Consider the following 12613-nt stretch of genomic DNA (forward strand, 5'->3'; position numbering starts at 1 on the left):
CGATTAAACTAATACAAATGCTAATGTTTACAGTTGTTTATCTATTTGTAATAATACTAGAAAATTAACTCAGGGAGCCTAACATATTAAAATACTATAATAATCAAATTATACAAGAAGTTCATGCTGACTAATTTGATTTGATTGGCATATGCAAAAACCTACACATTGAGGATGGACCTATCCTTAAGCAATACAAACCACTCGCCAAATATCCTAAGAATTCTCATTTTGATTTCCCTAAATTTATCACGCCATTCTTGGCATAGTGATTTGACCAAGAATATGACAAAGGATGACGTAGAGGAAATTCCAGTGATAAGAAACAAGCCTTTAAAGCTCTGAAGCTTTAATGAGGCTGGGGTGCTTGTAGTTGAATTATCTTCTCGCTTCAATATTGCAAAAGAGGAATGCGGGTTGAGCCAGTTATGCTCAATCCTTGAAAGCTTTCCTTCTTCTCTTAGTTGGGCTATTGCACTTGATAACTGAGAAACCAATGGTGAACCTTTTGGAAAGACCTGTCGAAGACCAATTGTGATGAGAAGGGAACACATAAAAGAAAAAAGGAAACGATATACTTACAAAGCCAAAGCCACTGGTGCGAGGTTTGGAAGACACCATGACATAGTTACCAGATGGATACTTAGCAAGGAAGAACTTAATGTATGGAATTTCATCAATGATAGCAGCAAAAGTTCCATTCAATAAGGCTTCTGCGTATTCATTGATTTCACTATATACCTTTGTGTCTGTAACGTTCAAATTGTTGAATATGATCCCTGTCACAGGTGACCTAGCTTGATATCCTATTGCATAGTTCTTACCTTTTGATACTAATTCTATCTGCTGTATAGTTAGCATTGAGGTTAATGTGGCACTGTAGCTTATAGTCAGTATAAGCACCACAAAGATCCAAACCACGATAACAAACTTTGACAGGTTGCTGATCAGCCTCTCTCCTGTAGATTAAACATCTTAAAACAGATTCCCTAAAATAAAGTTACTCGATCCTTTCAATTTGATTTACTTACTGTGAGCATAAACAAGTGTGGATAAGGAGAACCACAGGGCCGTGGCAATTTGCTGTGATAGTGAACCCTGGAATTCCTCGTTTATGGGACGCTCAATGACCCAAACGACAAGTCCAGTTATGATGAAGAAACAAGCAGTAGTTAGCCATAGGCTCGAGTGGAGGGGCTTCAAGAAAATCCACATGTTCGTTGTATGAATTTGATGCTCCATCCTCCCAATACCAATGTCAGTGAATGTTGATGTGAAATCAACGTACAAGGATCTGTTGGCTGTGATTGTTATATCTCCCACTGCGGCATCGTACTCCTAATCCACCGAGAATCGAAGAATTTACCAAGACGTGGATTAACGTTTACTTTTGCAGAATAAAAGGAGATATGAAATAAAACATACCCCACGATAAATGCTGTCTATGAGATCATTGTAAGTTCCTGCCATTGCTCCACTCGAATTAACATAAGGGAAAAAATCATAAGCTATTTCATCTTCCAGTCTTTTCATGGCAGCAACGAACACCTCTATGCAAAAGCCACCCGGACTTGAGTCACTCTGGACATGTGGTTCGTCATTGGCAACCCGGACCCCATCCCTCTCAACTGCTTCTGCAAGTGCCCAGATTGTATCATATGCTCTTAAACCAAAAATATTTGTCTTTACCAATTCAACGTCAGGATACTTAGACCATAATTCCTTCTTCCATCTCCTTGTGAAGTTTTGAAGCTTGCTTGACGATGGGATGTGAGACCTTAAACCTATGGCTCCTTGCAGTGTCTCATAGACACTGGAATCTAGAGTATCAATTAGGTTTAAGACCTCGTCAGTTAATACCCAAGCATATTCTTTACGCATCATCCTCAACCGTTTTGCATTTAGGAATAGACGCGATGCAAGTGACGCCGATATGTGAACCACGTACACCTTTGTTCCCACATCCATCAGCTTGTTGAGCTCTTGGTTGATTACGTCGTCGGTTGCTGATGAAGAAATTGAGAGAGTGTAAGCGATCTGGATATTTGTCTCCTGGAAAGTACTCAATAGAACAGAGAGCATTTCTCTCCCACTGTTGGAGTCTTCTGAAATGAAAGCAACTTTTTTCCATTCAAAGAAGGTCATTATTGCAGCAATGCCTTCAGCCATAGTTTTCCGTTCTGTAGCAATCTGAATATAGTGAGGATTTAAAAAGGATGAAGATGGAGTTGTGGCAATTGACATCAAAGGAACTTTATATCTGTCACATAGATTGGCAAGGAATTCAGCTTGACTTAAAGATTCTGGAATGGAAACAATGGCTTCCACCTTGCAGTTCTCTAGAAGATCATGAGCTGTATTATTAATGGGGTTGCAAGAATTGTTAAATGGAAAATGTTGCTGAAAATGCATTGTTTAGAATGGAATTAGGAAAGCTCACCAGCAGAGAGAGCATTGAGATGGTCACCCTTAGAGTCCCTTAGATGGAGAAGTATCCTCGTCTCATATTTATTCCCATTGACAGCGTAGAAATCAGAAACTGACATATTAATGAAAGTTAGCACAACATTAGCTAACCATGACCCCATGTCAAGAGTCACACCAACACTAACATATTTTCTTCTGGTGTTATTTGCTGCATCAGGTTGGGTATATAACCGAGGTACAAAGCTCAACAACAACAAGAATGTACAAAACAGGTGGCCTGGAAACTTCTTGATCATCGTTTGTATCAGATGGATGAATAAACTTTAGTCCAATGTTGTTCTTCAAAATAAATAAAAATATTACGATTCTTAGGTTGAGGGTTAGGAATTTGTAATAGATAATAGTAGATTGAAGAAGATGAAAAATGAATGGCCTAAGCCTTTAGATGAGAAGCATGGAAAACCTCCCGAGAAAGAGATTGTAAACTCAATTGTTATTCATACTATAGGGTCACCATATTTATAACTATAGGGTACCACATTAAAACAACTAACAATCCCTAACAACTTCTAGGACTAATTAATATTAACTGATATAATTAACTTAAAGACTTCTTCACTAGTTAGGTCATAACTAATAATCCTAAAACTTTACATCCAATAATCATCTTCTTCATCTAGTTCTTTACACCTTGAATTTTAAGTAATTTGCTGAGAAATGAGGGTGATGAGAAGTCAGAGTTGCTTGATAAATGATATGGTAACCCAGCCTGCCTCTGGCAAAGATTTTTCAGTATTTGCTATCTGGAGTTGACTTGAGCTAAATCAGATGGAGACTTTAGTTTCTCAATTAGTCTAGGTATGAAAAAAATGCTGTTCATACTTTTCTTTTTTTGACTATAGACAAAAATGTGGATTCAACATTTGGAACTTTGAACCAGTCAGTCTTAACTCCTAACTATAGACTAAAATGTGGATTCGACATTTGGAACTTTGAACCAGTCAGTCCTATTTTCTAGATTTCATTTTTATTGTCATCTGGTAAATATAGGAAAGTGATATTTATGTTGGTTTACATGCATTATACCAACTATTGAAAATGTGACTTACTCTTATCAACTCATACCCTTTCATTTTTGTTTGTTTCATGCTATAGTCCATTGTCATACACTCTTGCTGTAATAATCCAGATTCATTGTCTTGAAAGTGGTGATATTTATGTTTGGTCTAATATGCACCAATATTTACTTTTATCAAGATCTAGTGGAGTCAAAGAATAGGGTTTTTTATTAGATTGGTAAATCTCTGTTACAATTGGATTTGGGAATTTCTTCCTATTATTGTGGAAAGTATAATACTCAAGTTACTTTTATATAGGTGATTATACAAACCTTGAAGTATTTCCTAATACAAATTGAACCTCTAGCTTTTATATAGGTGATTTTAAAAAGGAATATGCTTAACCATAGATTGAAATATATAGACAATTGAGGCAAAATTACTCAATTGGTTCATGTTTCTAATAAGAAATAGTAATAGCTAGAGTTTGATGATTGATACTCCTTTTTCCTTCATCGATGAAGTTTATATATCGTTGAAACATATCCATTACGAAATGTGCATGCAACCGGTTTGTATCCCATCTCACGAACCGGTTGAATTGATCTTTCTTTTCTTCAAAGCAAAGTGAACTGTTATTTGCTTAAAAGAAAGAGAGCAAATTAAAGCTAGTCAAAATAAACTCATGGAATTTCAAGTGTTTGTTCATGGTATATGTGGAAACACTTTCTTAGTTATGAATATATGTTCTTTTGATATAAAAAAAAAAATAAAAAAAAAAAAAAAAAAAAAAACTTAACTAGACATAGATTAAGAAATAAAAAAATACTCAATGCTTTGCTACAATAATTTTTACGAATAAGCTACATAAAATCATTATGTATAAATAAAATTAAACAAACATGAGTGTTTCATCAATAAATTGAATAATTTAGACAAATAAAAATGATAATCTAAAACGGTTAAGCTTATCAAACCTATTCAAATAAAATGAATTATTATGATCCATTTATTAATTTATTTTTCCTCATCCATACAAAAAAAAAAATTAATAAAATAAAAGAGGACCATAACAAATCTACAATTATTTCAATTTCACTTGACTTTGGTTAATTGAGAATCATGACAAATGATCCATTTAATTATTAATTAACCATTAACTATTATATTAGATCACACGTCTTTTCTATTTATTATTTAATATTTATTTATACAAGAGGTCTATATTTAATTTAATTTATTTTCTGTCACTTTAGTTAACAATCCAACCCAACTTAACACATTAATTAATTTATCTTCATCCCCTTCCTCAGTAGGCAACTCTATAAATTCTATAAGTTTTTTTTTTAAATCTATTTTATAAATGCATAACACCTTTAGACACGCTAAAACTATATTACACCTATTCCCATTTATTACACTTCAATAATCAAATGTAATCAAATAAAAAAATAGTTTTTTAGAATTTTTTTTCTTGTGGTGTTTGATTTTATGATATTTCATTCTATCATTTTCATGTTTTTTTTAAGATATATTTATAGTATGTACTTATGACCAAGTCTCTGATGCATGCATGCAGATTAATTATAATAATATAACGTGCAATATTAATTAATTACAATCCCTATCTCTCATATAAATTAATATATAACCATATGAATTCTCTATATATAATATATATGAATAGAAGGAAGGAGTGAAAGCTAGCTAGCCATGGTGTGGATTATTAGCAAATTATCTGTTGATCTTGTCTTGTTCATGATGAGTTCTTTTCTAATCCTATCCCTAATTAATATTCCCTTAATATCCTCCCTTAAGTTCGAGTTCTCTCGCTTCGACGCGGAGCTAACCGACATAGCCTACCAAGGAGACGCGACTCCTAATGGCCAAGGTGCCATTCAATTGACTCTCCCGAATTCAGTTTTCCGAGTGGGATGGGCTTCCTATTCCAAAAAGGTGCCAATTTGGGATCCAAAAACCGGTCAAGTCGCCGATTTCACAACTCATTTCTCCTTTATCATTGACACGGGAAACCGCCCTGTTCATGGAAACGGTCTAGCCTTCTTTATGGCTCCATTTGGTTCCCTCATTCCTTCCAACTCAGCAGGAGAATACTTCGGCCTTCTCAACACCACAACTTCTATGGACACTTCCAAAAATCAATTTATTGCGGTTGAATTTGAGACAGCCGTCAACACTAATACATTTGACAATGATCAATACCAACACGTAGGTATTGATGTGAACTCGCTGAGTTCGCTTATTCCGACGTCCCCATGGAATGCAAGTGTGTATAGTGGAAATGTTATCGATGTTTGGATAGCTTACAATTCTTCAACTACCGATTTAATTGTTAATTGGGCTAACAAGACCGAATCCAATTCAACTCAAACTCACAAGGTAGACTTGAAAACCGTTTTGCCACAATGGGTCATGGTTGGATTTACGGCTACCACAAGTTTGCTTCTTGAGAATCATTTGATTCAATCATGGAAGTTTAGTTCAAGCTTGGATATCAAGGAACAAAGTGGAACAAGAAGAAGAAGAAGTCATATCAAATTGATCTTAGGTCTATCTTTATCAATAGGTCTTATCTTCTTAGCCATACTTGCAATTACACTGAAAGCAACATGCAAGTCTAAAAACATCAAAGACAATTTGATACCTTGGATGAATCATGATATTGGTCTTGAACGAGGGTTCGGGCCACAACCATTCTCCTATGCCGATCTTGCATTGGCTACGGACAACTTCTTAGAAGCTCACAAACTCGGCGAAGGAGGTTTCGGGAGTGTTTACAAGGGCTATTTAACTTCTCTGGACTTGCTGATAGCCGTAAAGAGGATTTCAAAAGGGTCCAAGCAAGGGAAGAAAGAGTATGAGACTGAGGTAAAGGTCATTAGTCAACTAAGGCATCGAAATTTGGTACAACTCATAGGTTGGTGCCACGATCATCGCGGTGAATCCTTGGTCGTATACGAATTCATGCCAAATGGCAGCCTTGATGTTCACCTTTTCGGTAAGAAACCCGTGCTCAATTGGGCCACGAGGCATAAGATAGCTCTTGGTCTTGCATCTGCCTTACTCTACCTTCACGAAGAGTGGGAGCAATGTGTGATACATAGGGACATAAAATCAAGCAATATAATGTTAGATTCGAACTTCAACGTCAAACTTGGAGACTTTGGATTGGCTAGGCTTGCAGACCATGAACACGGTCCAGATACGACTGGGCTAGCCGGAACACTAGGTTATATGGCACCTGAATGCCTAAGGACAGGTAGGGCGAGCAAAGAATCTGATGTTTATAGTTTTGGAGTGGTAATCTTAGAAATTGTCACGGGGAGGGTGTAGGGGTGCCAAGCTTGCCGAAATCCAAATGGGGTTAGTGGAATGGGTGTGGGACTTGTATGGAAAAGGAAAAGTTCTTTACGCTGTAGATGAAAGATTGAATCGAGAACTAAATGGTAAAGAAGTTGAATGTTTAGTGATTGTTGGCTTGTGGTGTGCTCATCCAGATCCTAACTTGAGGCCACCCATTAAACAAGCAATGCGTGTTCTTCATTTTGAGTCGTCTTTGCCTAATCTTCCGTCAAAGATGCCAATTCCGACGTACTACCCACCAACAGATTCTAGTACATCAATAGTAACTTCTCACGACTCTTTGACAAGCTATTCAAGTATGCAAGTTGGGCGTTAATGAATTAATTGGTGTTTTGTTATATGCTTGTTGTAATGATGAAAACTATTGTGACTTTTTAGATATTTTGTTAAATTTATTGTAATTTTAAATATAAGATATTGTAATTTAGTGATTTAATATAAAAAAATTATTTAATTATGAGTTTAAATCTCACCAAAAAAAATCAATTTTTTTTTATCAATTTTTTAAAACTAAACCTAGGTAACAAAAAAAATATGAACATTTTTTCTACGGTACCTACGACAGTCCATAACTCAGGGCCTGCTCATTTTAAACGAGTCTAAATAAGTATTGAAAACTCAAAAAACAATTGTCACTAAAGGTCAATAATGACATGAATTAAACTTGTAGATATCATCACTATGTTTGTCACTAATTCTTGGCTAGGAAATTGATTTTGGAATTTTAAATATAAGATATTGTAATTTAGTGATTTAATATAAAAATTTAAAAAATTTATTTGGTTATGAGTTTAAATCTCAAAAAAAAAAAAAAAATTTATTAATTTTTTAAAACTAAACCTAGATAAACAAAAAAAAATATGGACATTTTTTCTACCGTGTCTATGACAGTCTATAACTCGGAGTCGGACCACCGGCTCATTTTAAACGAGTCTAAATAAGTATTGAAAACTCATAAAGCAATTATCACTATCACTACTATGTTTGTCACTAATTTTTGGCTAGGAAATATTTAGGAATTTCAGTGGAAAATCTTAGTTACAATTGTGATTTGGGAATTCTTTCCTATAATATTGGAAAGTATAATACTCAAAATTCTCCTAACTATTACACGTAGGAACATTTGTTAATACTTTCCAATCCAATCTTGAACCTTTAAAATGCTAATCATAGATTGAAAATAGATAGAGAAATTGAGGCAAAAAGTACTAAACAGGTTCAAGGTTCTAATAATAACAAAATGGTAATAACTAGCTAGAGTTTCTAAGATCGATCAGCTCCTATTCTTTTTCCTTTGAAGTTCATCCATCAGGAAATGCGCCACCGATTTGTATCCCATCTCACGAACTAATCAAGAAAAAAAGACAAGAATCATCATCATCAGAAACAAAATCTATGTAATTGACAAGAAACTGACTCTGATACTATGTGGACATACCTTTGTATATGGCTAAACCTGTTGGATCCATCTTTCTTTTCTTCAAGCAAATTGAACTGTTATTTGTTTAAACAAGAAAGAATGAGAAGCACTTTCTGGGTTTGGAAACCCTAAATTCATATAATATGTTGTTTGTTACCTGTTACATATCCAGAATGGGTTTATCCCTTGATCTTCAATACAATGTGGACACATCCATTTCTTCTCTTCTTTTTTAACTTCTTCCAACTCTGCAACCAACACCCACCATTAAATGTTCTATCTTTTTATCATTTCCCAAAGTTCAAAACTTCTTACCTTCTCCATATCTAACCTTAAGACACCCTCTGCAAAGAATCCCATAACTAGAATGACACAATGAACATTCTGTCTTCCCTAAAAGTTCATCAAAAAACTTTTAGAAAACAAGAAACAAAAAAGGAATCTCTCTTTCTTTCCTTCTTTCTGATTATTGATTGATTCACTCACCTATACATGGTTGCTCAAAATCAAGCTCACCACATCTCTTGCAATCATCTTCACTGCATAATGTCTTTTGCCTACAGAAATGACAGCAAATCCCAAACATAGAATAAACAACTCCCCTTCCTTTCCTCACACATCTCCTGGCTGACTGCTCCGGCGAAAGCACTGGTTTCACCTCTCCTTCTTCTTTAGGTTTTCCTCTTTGTTTCTCTTCTTTCTTCTTCTTTAACTGTGAGCTTTCGATTGAACTTTCCCCTGTTTTGCCTCTTAATCTACTAGATCTACGGCTGAGAATGGGTTCTGATTTTGAAAACGATTGATTCAACCGGGGGGATCGGCGAGTAGGAGTGAGATAGATGGATTTAGGATTTCTCGGGATCGGAGTCTTTTGGGTTTTAGGAGATGTTGAAGTAATGGATCGGAGATTTTCTATTTTCTTTTGCAATCCTAAAGAAGACATTCTAGCCTGTTCTTCATCATGCCATAGGCACAATTAGTTCCGATTAAAATCGAATAAGAGAGATTATAAAGAAGAGAATAAAGAGATAGAAATGGACCTTATTCTCGAGAATTCGAGCATTTCTGATGTCTTCATAACTGACCATTGTTCTTGATCTCCGGCGGTGGTTACAGAAAAAAAAAATGGCGCTATTTCTTCTTTCTTTCTTTGCTAAGTTCTTTAACGGCTAGTCTGCTCTGTTTTTGAATGTTAAAGACCAGTAACCTACAACGGTAAGAATTTTAAAAGTTTTATTTTTTGGTTTTGGAAGGAAAGAATATCAGAAGGGAAATTTGATAATATGACCCTAAAAACCTAACTATTTTGTTTTTTAACCTCACTAAATTTGGTTTTGTTTTTTAACCTTTTTTTATAATTTTTTCCAATTATACCCCTGATAACCTTTTCATTTTTTAATTTTTTTTTTTTTTTTTTCTTTCTTTTTCTTTCTTTCTTTTCTTTTCTTTTCTTTTCCTTCATTTTCCCCCATTTCCTTTCTTTCTTCCCGTTTTCCTCTTCCCCTGAAGCCGCGGCGACCGTTGGCTTTCCCCGAGCATCCCGACCATTCTTCCGGTCCCTTTCTTCCTGCCGAGCATCCCGACGATCGCCAAGCCACAGCCGGACAATCTCCAAGCACCAGCCGGACGTTTTTCGTTTCTCGTTCTCGTTTGAATCCTTCAGAGACCTGAGGTTAGTTCTCCTTTCTCGTTCTAATCATTTAGTTTAGTTTAGGGATTAATGATTGCTGCAATATGCCTAGATTACTGAAGTTTAGTTTAGGGATTGCTTCATTTCGGAAATGCTTAGTTAGTTTAGGGTTTGGGCTTGGGCGTGGGCGTGGGGCGTGGGGCGTGGGGCTTGGGCTTGAGCGGGGGGCTTGGGCGTGGGGCTTGGGCGTGGGGCGTGGGGCTTGGGCGTGGGGCTTGGGCGTGGGGCGGCGTGGGGCGTGGGGCGTGGGGCGTGGGGCGTGGGCGTGGGCGTGGGCGTGGGCGTGGGGCTTGGGCGTGGGCTGGGGCTTGGGCGTTGGGCTTGGGCGTGGGGCGTGGGGCGTGGGCGTGGGCTTGAGCTTGAGCGTGGATCATGTTCCCAGGCTATACTTTGTCTGCTACTGGCTGGGCAAATGCAGCAACCATAGATGTCATCTATGATTTACTACACATAAAGAGTCGCGATGACATTCCTGTTGGTGTAGGAGATGTACTTCCAATGAACCAATCTGACTCTATTTTCTCGGCTGTTGGTGATTGCAAGTACACTCAAGCTATCCCTAATGGATTAGTACACCCTTTATGAAGACGCCCGAAGCTTTTCTAGCTAAACGATTACTGTCTCGTCTATACAAGCTGCAACAAAAGAAACACAGATATCAACATGTGGTAAGTTGACATCCATTCATTGGTTGGTTACACTAGTTTGTATACAATAAATAATTGGCATTTGTTTATGTTATTCTGCAGGGCATGTTTTTAGGTGAAATATTAGGTGCAGTAGTAATGGCTGGCGACCGGTCTCAAATTTATAGAGAAGTCTGTTGTAGTAATGGCAATGGGATTAGAATCTGAAGATGGGCAGACAATTATTACTGATGCTAATATGAAAAAAATGGTTAGAATTTTGGAAAATGTGGATTCAATTGCATGCTATGATCATTTTGTGGCTCGGCTAGCCGACAGACAACAATCGGCAGTTGTTGGAAGTCTTGAGGAACAGAAACAAACTTGGAGCAAACCACCCAAGTGAACCTACAATCGGTTAGACAAAGTTGTGAACCTACAATCGGTTAGACAAAGTTTCAGCTTAGCAAATTTGTTGGAATTTTGTATGCTTATTTTAGTTTGTTATTCAGTGGATTATTATATTCTGTCTCATGAAATTAGTTTGTATTAATTATGATACTAAATCTAAGTTTCATTTTTAGCTAATTATTAACAAGTAACTTGAATCTTAAACTTAGTTAACATATATAATTAATAGATGGATCTGGAAATGAATACAAACAGCAGAGCAGTTAGTGTTATCCAGTTCATACTTGTTTCATTACGCGTCCTCTTCCTTATTACACTTTCATTTTCTTTTCTCAAAAGATCAATAATAATATAAATAAGGAAATCATATTGAAATCTGAAATAAACATACAAATATAATTAATTAATATAAGATTAAGACATCATTCATTGGTCGGCAATAGATAAGACTTTGTTTTGTTCTAAAACAGGGGAGGCCAAACATTAGGGCATTGATTTATAATACATAAGTAGTAAGTAATCTAATAACATATTATTATTATTATTATTACATGTCAATCAAGTCTTCTTAACAAATACTCAACTTGAACTTCCTTTGTCAATGGCATGATCCAATCTCCATACAAATCCCCAACCAAGTTTGGTTTTATTCTGTAATTCGGATCTGAACCTGAAACCAGTTCATCTCCCTGATTAATCACCACTTCTTGACCATGAGTTTTCGATTTTATCTCCACCATTCTCTTCACTGCTTCTTCAACCATTGGATATGTAAGTAAATCCATCAGCCATTTTCGGTCCTACAACAAAGACAATATCAAAAGTTCATTAATTGACCTCTATTGTAACAACTAACAGGAACTTTATGTAAGTGCTCCCACACACTTAGTTGTGCTTTTATTGCACTTGTATAGTCCTCGGGCGAAGCTCGAAACTTAGCCTCTGCTACAAATTTCCCATATTGAATTCTCTTCGAAAGGGCCTGGAAGAAGAATTGACACGAATTCGTCAAATTGATCAATGGGGATACCATATCTATATCTTTATAGATATACCTGAAGACAAATTGTGTCACATACTGCTGTTGATCCACAATTACCATCATCTCCTTCCTTAACCAATCTGGGAAGAAGGTTTTTAAAGTACATATATATCCCATACTTTCCTGTTAATATTGATCAGGCGACCAATTAGATGAAGAACCTGACAAAGAACCAGCATAAGATCAACTAGATGAATGATGAACACTAAATATTGAACTAGTTTACCTGTGGATACTTTAAAGGTGGATACACGAGCATGAAGCTTCTCAGTTTCTTTGACCATAAACTCAACCAAAGACCCGCTAAACCCATCAACTGGAAAAGCATTAGGATCATTCAATAATCCTAATGGATGAGTCACATTAGAGTTAAGGACAACCATTTGTGAAACATGCGCACTGTAAAGCTTTGAGTTCCCTTAAAGAAAACAAGAATTACAATAAAATTAGCTATAATCTCCACAGTGGCTTCACCAAAAACTGAAGAAGAATCATGTTCAATCCAAATATGGGCTGTTCTCTACCATCGGTTGCATGCAAATGACATATAGAGTA

General features: G+C 36.1%; 3 protein-coding genes, 1 long non-coding RNA gene and 1 pseudogene across 5 annotated transcripts; 2 read left to right on the forward strand and 3 right to left on the reverse strand.

The window, feature by feature from the left end:
* Positions 1 to 161: 161 nt before the first annotated feature.
* LOC124935599 (glutamate receptor 1.4-like) lies at positions 162 to 2723 on the reverse strand. The gene is made up of 5 exons (XM_047476022.1): positions 2441 to 2723; positions 1426 to 2354; positions 1032 to 1338; positions 583 to 959; positions 162 to 518 (listed from the first exon to the last, which is right to left on the reverse strand). Exons 1-5 carry the CDS (start codon positions 2721 to 2723, stop codon positions 162 to 164), a joined length of 2253 nt encoding a protein of 750 aa, XP_047331978.1.
* A 2512-nt stretch (positions 2724 to 5235) lies between these two features.
* Positions 5236 to 7215, forward strand: LOC124933893 (annotated as a pseudogene).
* A 676-nt stretch (positions 7216 to 7891) lies between these two features.
* Positions 7892 to 9407, reverse strand: LOC124936823 (cell division cycle-associated protein 7-like). Of its 2 annotated transcripts, none has more exons than XM_047477345.1 (5): positions 8776 to 9402; positions 8605 to 8682; positions 8447 to 8537; positions 8308 to 8363; positions 7892 to 8216 (listed from the first exon to the last, which is right to left on the reverse strand). In XM_047477345.1, exons 1-5 carry the CDS (start codon positions 9230 to 9232, stop codon positions 8143 to 8145), a joined length of 756 nt encoding a protein of 251 aa, XP_047333301.1. In that variant the 5' UTR covers positions 9233 to 9402; the 3' UTR covers positions 7892 to 8142. The 2 variants fall into 2 exon arrangements, with proteins under 2 accessions (XP_047333301.1, XP_047333302.1); XM_047477346.1 differs by having other exon boundaries at positions 8122 to 8216; positions 8308 to 8347; positions 8776 to 9407.
* Positions 9408 to 9770: 363 nt separating this feature from the next.
* Positions 9771 to 11264, forward strand: LOC124937048. The gene is made up of 3 exons (XR_007099214.1): positions 9771 to 9961; positions 10464 to 10647; positions 10729 to 11264. It is a non-coding gene; the product is annotated as an uncharacterized LOC124937048 (long non-coding RNA).
* Positions 11265 to 11474: 210 nt separating this feature from the next.
* On the reverse strand, positions 11475 to 12613 carry LOC124936571 (chorismate mutase 1, chloroplastic-like). The gene is made up of 5 exons (XM_047477079.1): positions 12583 to 12613; positions 12285 to 12476; positions 12072 to 12181; positions 11902 to 11998; positions 11475 to 11816 (listed from the first exon to the last, which is right to left on the reverse strand). Exons 2-5 carry the CDS (start codon positions 12439 to 12441, stop codon positions 11773 to 11775), a joined length of 408 nt encoding a protein of 135 aa, XP_047333035.1. The 5' UTR covers positions 12442 to 12476; positions 12583 to 12613; the 3' UTR covers positions 11475 to 11772.

This window comes from Impatiens glandulifera, chromosome 4, assembly GCF_907164915.1.
Source record: "Impatiens glandulifera chromosome 4, dImpGla2.1, whole genome shotgun sequence".
In the NCBI taxonomy this organism is placed as follows: Eukaryota; Viridiplantae; Streptophyta; class Magnoliopsida; order Ericales; family Balsaminaceae; genus Impatiens; species Impatiens glandulifera.

Bases quoted from the DNA above. Each gene is read 5' to 3' on its own strand.
- LOC124935599 (XM_047476022.1), bottom strand. From the start codon at position 2,723: ATGATCAAGAAGTTTCCAGGCCACCTGTTTTGTACATTCTTGTTGTTG. The intron at 1,339-1,425 runs GTATGTTTTATT...TCGGTGGATTAG, and splicing joins TAGACAGCATTTATCGTGGG to GAGTACGATGCCGCAGTGGG. The intron at 519-582 runs GTAAGTATATCG...GGTCTTCGACAG, and splicing joins GCACCAGTGGCTTTGGCTTT to GTCTTTCCAAAAGGTTCACC.
- LOC124936823 (XM_047477345.1), bottom strand. From the start codon at position 9,232: ATGTCTTCTTTAGGATTGCAAAAGAAAATAGAAAATCTCCGATCCATT. The intron at 8,364-8,446 runs GTAACAAACAAC...AACAAATAACAG, and splicing joins CCATTCTGGATATGTAACAG to TTCAATTTGCTTGAAGAAAA. The intron at 8,217-8,307 runs GTATGTCCACAT...TTTCTTGATTAG, and splicing joins AGGTTTAGCCATATACAAAG to TTCGTGAGATGGGATACAAA.
- LOC124936571 (XM_047477079.1), bottom strand. From the start codon at position 12,441: ATGGTTGTCCTTAACTCTAATGTGACTCATCCATTAGGATTATTGAAT. The intron at 12,182-12,284 runs GTAAACTAGTTC...CAATATTAACAG, and splicing joins CACCTTTAAAGTATCCACAG to GAAAGTATGGGATATATATG. The intron at 11,817-11,901 runs GTGTGTGGGAGC...TCTTTGTTGTAG, and splicing joins TGCAATAAAAGCACAACTAA to GACCGAAAATGGCTGATGGA.